The following is a 14,159-nucleotide window of genomic DNA, read 5'->3' as shown; positions in this document are numbered from 1 at the left end:
TCAAGATGTCTCTTAAACCTAGTGGGGCAACAGTCACTGCTGTATCAGCAAAATGTGGGTGAACCGGTCAAATACTATATCGGTAATATGAGCGCAGTTCCAAGTGTAACGCGAAGGATAAATACCGCATGAATCTTTGTATCATTGACAAGTCTCCTGGCTGGACCAGTAGAGATTGTCTCCCCACCAGTGTAAAAAAAATAAAGACTGCTTGGCGATTGAACCGCAGACCTGAGGTGTCGAGTGATCATTATAGTCATTCCACCTAACAATTGGTGGAGTCAGCAGTATATAGACGGATGGAGGACACGGACCGGAGAAACTGAGTCACCGTGTGAGTACATTTAAATTACCACACTAAGTTAGGACGAGGTAGAAACTGTCCTGTGTCCGCCACCCAAGTATGCGAATCTGCAGGTCTGGTCAAAACGTCAACCAATTAAAGGTATTGGGTGAAACATTGTCCCATCAAACACTCCCAGGGCAGGTACAGCATGGGGTTAGATACAGAGTAAAGCTCTCTCTACACTGACCCATCAAACACTCCCAGGACCGATACAACATGGGTTAGATACATAGAAACATAGAAAATAGGAGCAGGAGTAGGCCATTCGGCCCTTCGGGCCTGCTCCGCCATTCAAAAAAGATCATGGCTGATCGTCTAATTCAGTATCCTGTTGCCGCTTTCTCCCCATATCCCTTGATCCCTTTGGCATTAAGAAATATATCTATCTCTTTCTTGAATATATTTAATGACTTGGCCTCCACTGCCTTCTACGGTAGAGAATTCCACAGGTTCATCACCCTCTGAGCGAAGAAATTTCTCCTCATCCCGATTCTAAATGGCATACCCTGTATCATGAGACTGTGATCCCTGGTTCTGTGTTCCCCAGTCATCGGGAACATCCTCCCTGCATCTAGCAAAGTAATCAATCATCTAGCAGAGTAAAGCTCTCTCTACACTGTCCCATCAAATACTCCCAGGACAGATACAGCACAGGTTAGATACTGAGTTAAGTTCCCTCTACACTGTCCCATCAAACACTCCCAGTACAGTTACAGCATGAGTTAAATAACTTTAAGTAAATTTTTATTCATCCTGGGAATGTGAGCATCACTAGCAAGGAGGGGCTGTCGAAGAAGCCTTGGTAAGTTGTTTTAGTGGATCTTGTAGCTAGTACACACTGCAGGCATTTATGCTGCATTGATGGTGGAGGAACTGAATGTTTAAGGTGGTGGATGGGGTGCCAATCAAGCGGGCTGCTTTGTCCTGGATGGCGTTGAGCTTCCTGAGTGTTGTTGCAGCTGCACCCATCCAGGCAACTGGAGAGTATTCCATTTCACTCCTTACTTATTGCCAGCCGTGGTCAGTTGGTAGCACTCTCATCTCTGAGTCACAAAGCTGTAGATGCAAATCTGGGAGCAAGACCCATTCAGGACTTGAGCCCAAAAACAAAAATTCAAGGCTGACACTCCAGTGCAGCGCTGAGGGAGTGCTGCATTGTTGGAAGTTCCGTCTTTTGGATGAGATGTTAAACTGAGGCCCCATCTTCCCTGTCAGGTGGACGTAAACGTTCCCATGGCACTATTTTGAAGAAGAGCAGAGGAGTTATCCCGAGTTTCTTGGCCATTATTTATTCCTCAATCAACATCGCAAAATAGATGATCTGGTCATTATCACATTGCTGTTTGTAGGAGTTTGCTGTCTCCAAATTGGCTGCCATTTTTCCTACATTACATCATTACAGCACTTCAAAAGTACGTCATTGGCTATAAAGCACTTTGGGACATCTGGTGCTTGTGAAAGGTGCTATATAAATGCAAGTCTTTTTTAAGTGTAACTTATTGCTGGTGGACAAGGTTTGGACAGTCAGGAGATGAGACACTTGCCGCTGAAGACTGAGACGGTAATGCTATCTTTAATCAAAATTTGTGTTTGAGACTTGCAAGGCTATCCAACCCAGGAATAGTGATAGTTTAAATGAAGTACAGGAAGCTATGCTGTATACAGCTATACAGAAAACTGACCAAATCTGACCAGCATGCATTGCAAAGGCCGAAAGGGCTTTTTCCAAGTGAAAGTAACCTGTTAACAGCTGCAAGCTGTTTTCATTAAAGATACACAGAGTCACTGGTGAAATAAAAACACTTTAAGGCAATGGAATATTTAGAAAAAGCAGAAAAGTCATAAAAATTGAGTCAAAACCAATAAACAGACATACTTCAAAGCTATGGTTTGCTTTGATGCTGAGTTAGAACTTTGGTGAAACTTCACACACGCATAAACATGGTTTCTGAAAACATGAAGATAAGAGATTGGAGATGCTAATTCAGCTGACCCAAGTGGTCCAAAATGTTTTGAAAAGCTGCAAGAGAGTGATAAACTGTCACTGATTGATGATTGATTGAGAGTTTGCCCGCTTTTGAAATGCAGAGAAACTAGAAATTCTCCAAGCACCAGTTTGTAAGAAGTCAGTAATTTAAGGAACTCAGATTGTTTAATTGTCCATGATTTTAAAATGTTATATTTACTGATAGAGATCTTGAACATGTAAACATAGGCTGATTGTCAAGGCGGTTTCTGATATCGTAGTTTGAACAAAGAATTGGATGCCTCATTGTGCAACTGTAACTTGAGGTGAATTTTGATAGGATAGTACGATTTGTTAATGGAACATCCTGCCCACCTTGGTATAAAAATTGTTGCATATAGTGATTCGGTGCTTAACCAAGTTGCTGAAGAGTATGATCAACAGGAGGTGATTGTATGCATGAATCCTTGCAATGTATTTGTGACTAATGGGTGTATTGTACTATTAACTGGTATTCCTACCAAACCTAGTAAAGACATTAATGTTTAACTTGGGCTTTGAGTATTGTCTCATTATTTCTTGTAATTCTCATATTCGAACAGTAAAGTGTCAAGGGATAGGAAGGTTGCGTCCTACAAGATCCAGCCTCTGACCTGCTGTAGTAGACATGGCATTTATGTAGCTAGTTGGGTTTCTAGTCAATAGTGACACCCCCCAGAATATTGATAGTGAGGGAATAGGTGGTGATAATGCCATTGAATTTCAAGGGGACGTGGTAGAATCTCTCTTCTTGGAAATGGCTATTGTCTGACACTTGTGTGATGTAAATGTTACTTGTCACTTGTTGCCCAGATGTTTTATAGAGCTTGCTGCGTGTAGGCATGCACTGCTTCATTATCTGCAGGTGGGACTGAACACTGTACAATATTAGCTAACGGCCCCACCCTGACCTTATGAAGGAGGGAAGACCATTGACAAAGCAGTTAGAGATGGTTGGGTCTAGGACACTACCTGAGGAACTCCAGTAGTGATGTCCTGAGACAGACAGGATTGACCTCCAGAAACTGCCTCCATCTTCTCTCTGTCCGGGTCTGCCTCTTGCCATTGAAGAGTTTTCCCTGATCCGATTGACTTTTTGTTTACCAGGGCTCCTTGGTGTCATACACAATTGAATGTTGCCTTGATGACAAGGGCAGTCACCCTCACCTCACCTCTGAATCATTTCTTTTGCCCATGTTTGGATCAAGGATGTAATGAGGTCTGGAGCCAAGTGGTTCTGGTAGAACCCAAACTGAGCATTGGTGAGCATGTTGTTGCTGAGTAAATGCCATTTGATAGCACTGTCACCGACTCCTTCCAGCATTTTGCTGATGATTGAGAGTCGACTGATAGGGTGGTAATTGGGTGGGTTGTATTTGTCCTGCTTTTTGCAGGCAGGACATAGCAGGGTAATCTTCCACATCATCAGGTTAGTGCTGCAGCTAAACTGGGACAGTTTGGCTGGAGCACAAGCCTTCAGGTCTACAGCTGAGATATTGTCGGCACCCTTAGCTTTTGCTGTATCCAGGGCACTCAGCCATTTCTTCATATCACATGGAGCAAATCAAACTGGCTGAAGACTGTCATCTATGATGATGGGGATCTCAAGAGAATGCAAAGTTTTTTTTTTATTTTTTATTTAGAGATACAGCACTGAAAGAGGCCCTTCGGTTTACCAAGTCTGTGCTGACCATCAACCACCCATTTATACTAATCCTACATTAATCCCATATTCCTACCACATCCCCACAATTCTCCTACCACCTACCTACACTAGGGACAATTTACAATGGCCAATTTACTTATCAACCTGCAAGTCTTTGGCTGTGGGAGGAAACCGGAGCACCCGGCGAAAACCCACACGGTCACAGGGAGAACTTGCAAACTCTGCACAGGCAGTACCCAGAATTGAACCTGGGTCGCTGGAGCTGTGAGGCTGCGGTGCTAATCACTGCGCCACTGTGCTGCCAAGATGATTCATCCATCCGGCACTTCTGGCTAAAGATGGTTGCAAACACTTCAGTTTTATCTTTAGCACTCACGTTGGGCTCTGCCATCATCGAGGATGGGGGTGTTTGTGGAGCCTCCTCCCACCAGCTGTTTAAGTGTCCACCATGATTCAAGACCGGATGTGGTAGGACTGCAGAACTTTGGCCTGATTCATCGGTTGTGGGGTTGCTTAGCTCTGTCTATAACATGCTGCTTCTGCTGCTTAGAATGCATGTAGTTCTGTGTTGTAGTTTCTCCAGGTACGCATGTCATTTTTGGGTATGCTTGGTACTGCTCCTTGCATGTTCTTCTACACTCTACATGAAACCAGGGTTGGTCACCTGGCTGTATAGTGATGGAGGAGTGAGGGATATACCAAGTTATAAAGTTACAGATTATGTTGGTATACAATTCTGCTGCTGCTGATGGTCCATAGCGCCTCTTGGATGCTCAGTTTTGAGCTGCTGGATCTGTTCTGAATTTCCCATTTAGCACAGTGGTAGTGCTACACAACACAGTGATGTCCTCAGTGTAAAGACTGGATGTAGTCTCCACATTGTGACAGGTAGATTGGCGAAGATGATTTCTTTATTATACGTTCATGGGATGCGAACATTACTGGCAAGGCCAGCATTTGTTGCCCATCCCTCACTGCCCTTGCGAAGGTTAATGTGATTCCGTGACTGAGTATCTGAGTATGCCAGGCTGTTGACTAGCCTGTGGGACAGTCCTCCCAACTTTGGCACCAGTTCCTAGATATTAGTGAGGAAGACTTTACAGGGTCAACTGGACTGGTTGTGCCATTGTTGGGCCCAAGTCTGATGTCTAGGTCAAAGCCAAGTTGTATGTCCAGTTTTATTCTTCTTATCCTTTCTTGTAGTGGTTTGATATAACTTAGTTGGTGGGTAGGCCATTTCAGAGGGCAGTTAAGAGCCATCCATGTTGGTGTTGGACTGGAGTCACCTATAGGCTAGACCGGGTAGGTACAGCAGGCTTCCTTCCCCAAAGGACATAAGGGAACCAGTTGGATCTTATGACAATATAACATCTCATGGTTGCTTTTTCTCATCCTAATTTGTTATTCCTGATTTGTTTAGTTTTGTTTTAAACTGAGTTCAAATTCACATTCTGCAATGTTGGGATTTGAATTCACATTCTTTGCATCACTAGTTCAGCAACATGACCAAAGCATATCCAAAAGCCCGAAAGATACTGGCAGAACAGGCATGAAGGGCTGATGGCATACACTTGTTCGCATGTTCCTATGTTCCTAGATCCCAGGGCAGGTACAAGTTGGGTTAGAAACACTGGGTAAAGCTCCCTCTACTTTATCCCATCAAATTCTCGAAGATCAGGTATGGCATGGATTAGATACAGAGTAAAGCTCCGTTGACATTGTCCCATCAAACACTCCCAGAGAAGGTACAGCTTGGGTTAGATACAGAGTAAAGCTCCCTGTACACTGTCCAATCAAGAAATTTCTCCGAAGCTCTCACTCTGTCAAAATGTTATATTGCTGATCCTTCATGACTAACTCCACAAAGCTGTCTGTTCCACACTAGAGGAAGGATATTGTTATTTTAAAGAAGTCACAACATAGATTCACTGGGATGCTGCCTGGTATGCGGAAATACAAATATGAAGAAGGGCTTGAAAACTTAGGTCTTGTCACGGAACTGTTTTTTTCTCCTCTGATTAAAACAGTGTGCCTTTAAGACTCTGTTTAAAAACAGTGTGCCTTTAAAAACTAAGAGACATAGTGTGCCAGCTGTACCTGTTTCCTAGGCCATAGCAGGAGAGGGAGGTCACATGATGTACTGTAACTTTTGACTGTGTGTAAAAGCCAGCTAAAACTAGTTTGAACGGGGACAATGGCGAAGCATGCTTGCCTTGAAGGAAGAGAATTCTCTCAGCAGAAATTCTACAATGAGCTACAGGCCATGTTACTTACCTAAGGAGAAAAAAAATCCTTTGAAGAGAACATTTATATTGCTGGAGGTAGCAAAATTCCTTTTCTTTACTTGCAATCTAAGAAGTCTTTGCTTCAAGAGTGACACTCTCTTGACTGATTGTGTTTTCTGGAATTCGCAGTAAAGTTTTGACTGAAAGACTACCAAATTTTAAAATCCAAATATTCTTTTCTTTTGGGCCTCCTTATCTCGAGAGACAATGGATACGCGCCTGGATAGACCTGTCATTATACTTCATGTTGAAAGAACTGTGTGAGGCCTGCTGCAGCTGAAGTACTTTGAATGGCTATCAAGTAAAGACTGTTCATCAAATTCATGTGGAGACTTTGAGTGACATCTGATTGTTGTAATCTGGACACCTCATCAACCAGCAACATAACTCATAAAGACTTACAACCCAGTTATTTATTTATTCTTAAGAAACAGCTAATTTTTTAAAACACTATTTTTAAAACTGGTTAACCATTGATTTTTGAATGTATGTGTGTGAATGGGAAGTTAGAATGAATGTTATCCAATGCTTCCAGCTGTAGGGGAAATACAGTAAATATGACAAGGGCATTGACAGCAAGATTGCTAAGTGTCTGGATAGCAGTGTTGATGATTAAGTACATGGCGAATAGATATTATCCACAGCTAGAAACACTTCTACAAAAGCCTGTTCTGATCTTGGACACTTGCTGCTCTCTGAGTAGCTTTCACACTGTAACATAATGAACAGATGTGTCATGTTCATCAGTGGAAGAAGCAGTATAAGGTCTTTAGACATAAATTTATCTTAATAGTGTTTAAAATTTTGTTTATTAATAAATAGTTCATTTGTCTAAAGATACCTAGTCTGGTCTGCTTTATTCTGGGGGCTACTAAAGTGTTTAATTTGGCTAATTTCCTGTTGGTGGGAAAACTTTAATAATATGCTGTGACCTGTGGAGTATTGGGACTGAATTGACTGTGCATTACTCCCACCTCGGTCGTAACAGTCTTCTTTCATTAGAACAATGATTATGATACAATTTGGTGCTCATTATTCCAGGATTATATTGGAATGCAAAGATAATTCCTGTAATGAGAAGCTTTATATGTTGTCTGATGCAACATAAATGAGATGCGTGGAGTTCAGTTGAGTGAAGATCTCAAACAGGTTTATTGAACAGCTAGCAAGAACATACAGTGCAGAGCTATCTATTTACAGGTCTTGCTTCTTGGTGTTACAGTTACAGAGTGAAACTGGCATGTAGTTACATGACTGCATCCTGGTACTCAACTCATTAGCATACTAAGATCTTAAAGGTACAACACTCTTAAAGGCAATCACACAACAATCCCTGGCTTATTTTCTCTACTGCAGGCTGCCTTCTTAAAGCCTCTCCCTGTCTTCACCCTAACATCCACAACAAGGGCCAAGACCTCACGGACTTCTTTACTTCAATAGAGACCATCTGGTGAGGTGCTTCTGCCACCCTTCTCTTAGCCCAACAGGCCAAATTTCCTCTAAAACTTCCCCCTACCCTAGCCCCGAACTCGTATCTTTTAGTTTCTCTCCTATCTCATCATAAACTCACCTTGGCCACGAGATACGAATTTGGTGAAGTAGGGAGGAGGTGCTCCTTTTCTCTACTTTTTTCACCCTCTAGTATTTGGTTCTTACCTCAGTGCAGTGGAAGGAGATATTTGGTGAGTAACTGGTAAGCTATTCTACTGACAATAAATAGTCTGTAAAGTTAAGCTATGGTAGGGTAGCTCAGCCGAGTGTAATGTACAGTCATCCGTCTATTCATCCAACCTTCCCTCCCTCAAACCCTTCTGTCCCCTCATAGTACTCAATCTCATTAACACACCCAGTAAATCTCCTCCACATAGAGCTCACCTTGAGTAATAACCCAGTTATCCCTTATTCCATAGCACTCATCCAGTTATCCCTTATACTATAGCACTCACCTTCAGTAATAGCCCAGTAATCCCTCCCCCTGTTAAGGAATGCATGTTCTTACTTATAAATTTGTAACTTATTCTACAAGGCAATCAGTGTCAAAGGCATTTATTGGCTTTCATAGTGATTAAGCATATAATGATTATTATTAATAATAATTGCAAACATAAAGTTAACAGCCCAGAATTTGCTATGGTAATGATGGTTAACTGTCAGTGTTCAGCATCATTACTCCACTGAAACTGAGAGCAACTTCGGGTGTCTGCACATACACAGAATAATGCAGAAAACCAGAAGTTGCTGTCAGTGATTCTACGCTTCTCCAGAGGGTGCACTGTTGGGGTCCTCCCAGACTGCAATCAAGGCAAAGCAATTGAACTAGCTCCAACTTCCACCCTTACATTATTATTCTCACTTTAAATATTCTTTAAGAGTTACATCTTGTTGACTGAGATGCAGATGGGCTTTTAATGGAGTACTAAGTTCATAATTATTACTAAACAGCCTCACTGGCCTTGAAAGAACAAAGAACAGTACAGCACAGGAACAGGCCAATCGGTCCTCCAAGCCTGCTCCGATCTTGATGCCTGTCTAAACTAAAACCTTCTGCACTTCTGGGGACTGTATCCCTCTATTCCCATCCTAGTCATGTATTTGTCAAGATGCCTCTTAAACATCGCTATCGTACCTGCTTCCACCACCTCCCCCAGCAGCAAGTTCCAGGCACTCACCACCCTCTGTGTAAAGAACTTAACTCGCACATCCCCTCTAAACTTTGCCCCTCGCACCTTAAACCTATGTCCCCGAGTAACTGACTCTTCCACCCTGGGAAAAAGCTTCTGACTATCCACTCTGTCCATGCCACTCATAACTTTGTAAACTTCTATCATGTCGCCCCTCCTCCTCCGTCGTTCCAGTAAAAACAATCCGAGTTTATCCAACCTCTCCTCATAGCTAATACCCTCCAGACCAGGCAACATCCTGGTAAACCTCTTCTGTACCCTCTCCAAAGCCTCCCCATCCTTCTGGTAGTGTGGCGACCAGAATTGCATGCAAGGTTCTAAGTGTGGCCTAACTAAGGTTCTGTACAGCTGCAGCATAACTTGCCAATTTTTATACTCTATGCCCCGACCGATGAAGGCAAGCATGCCGTATGTCTTCTTGACTACCTTATCCACCTGCGTTGCCACTTTCAGTGACCTGTGGACCTGTACGCCCAGATCTCTCTGCCTGTCAATACTCCTGAGGGTTCTGCCACTTACTGTATACTTCCCACCTGTATTAGATCTTCCAAAATGCATTACCTCACATTTGTCCGGATGAAACTCAATCTGCCATTTCTCCGCCCAAGTCTCCAACTGATCTATATCCTGCTGTATCCTCTGACAATCCTCATCACTATCCGCAACTCCACCAACCTTTGTGTCACCCCCAAACTTACTAATCAGACCAGCTACATTTTCCTCCAAATCATTTATATATACTACAAACAGTAAAGGTCTCAGCACTGATCCCTGCGGAACACCACTAGCCACAGCCCTCCATTCAGAAAAGCACCCTTCCACTGCTACCCTCTGTCTTCTATGACCGAGCCAGTTCTGTATCCATCTTGCCAGCTCACCTCTGATCCCGTGTGACTTCACCTTTTGTACCAGTCTGCCATGAGGGACCTTGTCAAAGGCTTTATTGAAGTCCATGTAGACAACAGCCACTGCCCTTCCTTCATCAATCATCTTCGTCACTTCCTCAAAAAACTCAATCAAGTTAGTGAGACACGACCTCCCATTCACAAAACCATGCTGCCTCTCGCTAATAAATTCATTTGTTTCCAAATGGGAGTAAATCCTGTTCTGAAGTATCCTCTCCAATAATTTCCCTACCACTGATGTAAGGCTGACCGGCCTATAATTTCCTGGATTATCCTTGCTACCCTTCTTAAACAAAGGAACAACATTGGCTATTCTCCAGTCCTCTGGGACCTCACCTATAGCCAATGAGGAGTAATTTTATAATTATTGAATGTCGAATTTCTCCATTATGATAAGAAATCCCACATATTTTTAATTTTTTTACAAGTTTGTTCATATATTTTAGTTTCTATCTTAAACCAATCATAATCATTTATTTTGCTATCTGAAAATTTAAATGATAAGTGAAGGGGTTCAGTGTTTTTAACTTCCTGGTTTGCTGTCTGTGAAAATACTTCAATGTGATTGGTTATTTATCCTGCTTGCTGACATCGCTGCTGCTGAATGCCTGGAGATCCTCTTGACTTGATGCCAGATTTAAAGTCCGTCGGGAAAGGGAAAGTCCACGCCAAGTGGGTTGCACTGTGGGCAGCTTTCTTTGAGCACTGTTATTTCACAAAATATGGGCCATTATTATGGAATTAACAATTTCCGTACACTGCTATATCCATATAACACTCATCTTCAGTAGCGCCCCCAATATCTCTTGCTTATCACACTCACCTTCAGTAGCAGTAACCCTTCTCATTGGTCTCTCTTTGATTGACACACACAGTAATTCAAACCATAGCATTCACCTTTGGTAATATACCTCGTAACTTTCCCCTCATCTACCTCTAAAATTTAAGCATGAGAGCTCAGACTCAACCATTGATGCACATGACACAAGATATTCACGCCTGTTCATTATGTTACAGTGTGAAAGCTACTCAGAGAGCAGCAAGCGTCCAAGATCAGAACAGGCTTTTGTAGAAGTGTTTCTAGAGTCACCAGCTGTCTTCAATATTTGTTGCACATTTTCTCATCCCACAATTTTCCCAGGACAAGCAGTCCATTCTTCTCTCTTAAGAAGACATGTCTCCCTTGTATCCTTCAAATTAAACAGATGCAGCTTTCTATGATCTTTCGCCATATGGAGCTTCCACTCTGCACTGGTCTTCGTTGCATGAGAATATGACACGCAGCAGTGACAAGAGAATGTTTGGTTTGGTTTCAAGAACTTTCTTGTATTATTCTGGTATCAGTTCCAAAAATCCTGAATTCCTGAGACGCTAAATCTGTCAACCCCAGGATTTTGGGGCTTTTCCTTATGGTCGCAGGATTGTCAAATTTGTTTTGGAGCATTGAGGCACGTTATTTAGAATGTGGAAATATCGTTTGGAAGATTGTGGCTCAAAGAGTCATAGGACTGGATTTAATGGGCCTCCTGAGACAGGTGTTGGAGGCAGTGGGGTCCAATAGAATCGCAACAGGAGGTGGGGGGGTTGGAGGGCCCATCAACAAGCGATTTTCCTGGGGGCGGGATAGGCCGATGATGGCCTTCCCCCCAGAGGCCAATTGAGGGCCTTAAGTGGCCTATTAATAGACATTTAAGGGCTTTGTCCCCCCATGATGCAGAAATAGCCAGGATGACTGTTGTCATCGCCTTCCCCAGCTGCGGAAAGGTTCATGTTCCAAGGAAGGCTAAAAAGGAGAGAGCCCCCACCCCATCCCAAATACATGATAAATATCTGAATTGAAACCTGCCACATTCACATCACACTCCATCTTTCATGCTGCTCGGACTCTGGACATTTGCTAGGTCGTCATTGCAGGCCCTGGATATATCTGTTGTCTTGGGTGATGTGTTGACCCGACATCTAATGGTTACCCATTGGGTTCAGGAGGATTAGAAGCACAGATGTGGAAATAGGTGAAAGTGTGGTTTCCCTGGTGATACTTTGAGGTTTACACAGCTACTACATTGAGCTGATTCCTGTCTGGTTTTGCCCAGTCATCGTGTAGAGGCACAGAGCTGCTCAAAGCCAAATGTGATAGCTGGGAGTCATTAGTGGGCACTTCAATATTTAAACCACAGCAGATTGACTGTTGGGTGTTTGTGATTCCGCTCTTCACACCTTTTGACATTGGTTGAATGTCAAAATTGAGTGTTTCTGGGACATTGATAGCACTGTCAGATTCTTTCCAGGGTCAGTAAGTCAAGGGACTTAGAATCATTAAAGTAGAGCATCAACAAGTGGGATGGGGGAGGTGATATAATTATTCCATGGACTGTAGATAGAATGGGGCTGATGGACTTGAATGGCCTCTCCTTGGTCCTGATTGTTGCTACTTTCTTACATTAATGTAAATAGTGTCTTCCTTCATCTGAAAAGTAAGAAGAAAAATAACATCAATCAGTTACTATTTCAACACAAAATACAGGTTTGGTTTGTAGTCAATGGAAAAAAAAACTGTTGCTTCACTTCTGTTACACTGCTGACACCATGGGTGCAAAGTGACACTTTCCCAGAGAGTGAGGTCAAAGACTGGGCTGTGACAATTGTTAATTTAAAAGTTAAGTGGCGAGAGAGAGAAAGATAATGAACAAGAATGAGAGACAGGGAAAGAGAGATGGATAGAAATATGGTGAGAGAGTGAAAGACTGGGAGAAAGGATGACAGAGAGAGTAGGGGAGACAGGGAGCAAGAAAAACAGCAGAGAGGAGAGCAAGTGAGAGAGAGAGAGCCCACGAGACAAAGTGTGACAGAAACAGGGAGGGACAGTGGAGAGAGACAGAGAGGGAGAGACAGATGGAAAGAAAGACAGGAAAAAGAGAAACAGGGAAACAGATGAAGAGACAGATGAAAAGGAACATAAAGAGAGACAGAGAGAAAAACAAGGAGAGAGAAAGATGGAACTAGAGGGAGGAAAGAAAGGACAAAAAGAATAAAGGAGTGAAGGACAATGCTCATATTGTTTAGTTTAGTTTAGAGATATAGCACTGAAACAGGCCCTTCGGCCCACCGAGTCTATGCCGAACATCAACCACCCATTTATACTAATCCTCCACTAATTCTATATTCCTACCACATACCCATCTGTCCCTATATTTCCCTACCACCTACCTATACTAGGGGCAATTGCTAACGGCCAATTTACCTATCAACCTGCAAGTCTTTGGCATGTGGGAGGAAACCGGAGCACCCGGAGGAAACCCACGCAGACACAGGGAGAACTTGCAAACTCCACACAGGCAGTACCCAGAATTGAACCCGGGTCACTGGAGCTGTGAGGCTGCGGTGCTAACCGCTGTGTTCCATACAAGTTTAACATAGCTTCCTTGCTTTTGTACTCTATGCCTCTATTAATAAAGCCCAGGATACTGTATGCTCTATTCACTCATCTCTCAACATATCCTGCCACCTTCAATAATTTATCCACATATACACCTAGGTTCCTCTGCTCCTGCACACCCTTAGAATTGTACCCTTTAATTTATACTGTCTCTCTGTGTTCTTTCTACCAAAATGAATTACTTCATAATTCTCTGCATTAAATTTCATCTGCCACTTGTCTGCCCATTCCACCAAACTGTCTATGTCCTTTTGAAGTTGGACATTATCCTCCTCATAATTCACAATGTCATAGGCCTGAATGGGAGGTGATTTGGTTCAGTAAAATTCTACATCACTAACCTTTCTATCACACCCATTGCATTAATATTTCTTGGCCTTACATGCTTGAGGCTAATTCCCACTCGGATGCTAGAGTAGTTAAAAGCTTTAATAATAGATAATAACAAAAAAAAAAGAAAATGCTTGAAATACTCAGCAGGTATGGCAGCGTCTGTGGAGAGAGGACCAGAGGGCTGAATTTTATGGGCCCCCCTGAGACGGGTTTGGAGGCGGGGGGAGGGGCCCCGGAGAACTGGGGGCAGGGGGCGGTGGGAGGGCCGTCGCCTCCCTGTCGCAATGCAATTTTGTCAGGGAGAGGATAGGCCAAAGGCAGCCTTCCTGCCCAGAGGCCAATTGGGTCCCTTAAATGGCCTATTAATAGCCACTTAAGGGCCTGTTCCTGCTGCCACTGGAATTTAACTGGTGGCGAGGGAGGGGGCTTTCATCAATCAGAGAGGTCACCCAGTAATATGAGGCAACGTCCCTGTTGGCTTGGGGGTGGGGGCCCTTCCTCT

The 14,159-nt window shown here is 43.1% G+C and overlaps 1 protein-coding gene across 2 annotated transcripts in view; it reads right to left on the bottom strand.

Moving 5' to 3' along the window:
- Positions 1-12,267: 12,267 nt before the first annotated feature.
- LOC137372323 (cytotoxic T-lymphocyte protein 4-like) overlaps positions 12,268-14,159 on the bottom strand; it is a 90,701-nt gene continuing 88,809 nt past the window's right edge. Inside the window, exon 4 of one of the 2 annotated variants that reach the window (XM_068036164.1) lies at positions 12,268-12,355. In XM_068036164.1, the coding sequence (XP_067892265.1) occupies positions 12,317-12,355 (39 nt within the window). In that variant the 3' untranslated portion in view covers positions 12,268-12,316. The remainder of the gene's footprint in view (positions 12,356-14,159) is intronic. The other variant, XM_068036162.1, reaches the window with a different exon arrangement.

The sequence above is a fragment of the Heterodontus francisci genome, chromosome 7, assembly GCF_036365525.1.
Source record: "Heterodontus francisci isolate sHetFra1 chromosome 7, sHetFra1.hap1, whole genome shotgun sequence".
Classification (NCBI taxonomy): Eukaryota; Metazoa; Chordata; class Chondrichthyes; order Heterodontiformes; family Heterodontidae; genus Heterodontus; species Heterodontus francisci.
The sequence above is the reverse complement of the archived record's forward strand: the minus strand, read 5'-3'. Positions and strand labels throughout refer to the sequence as shown.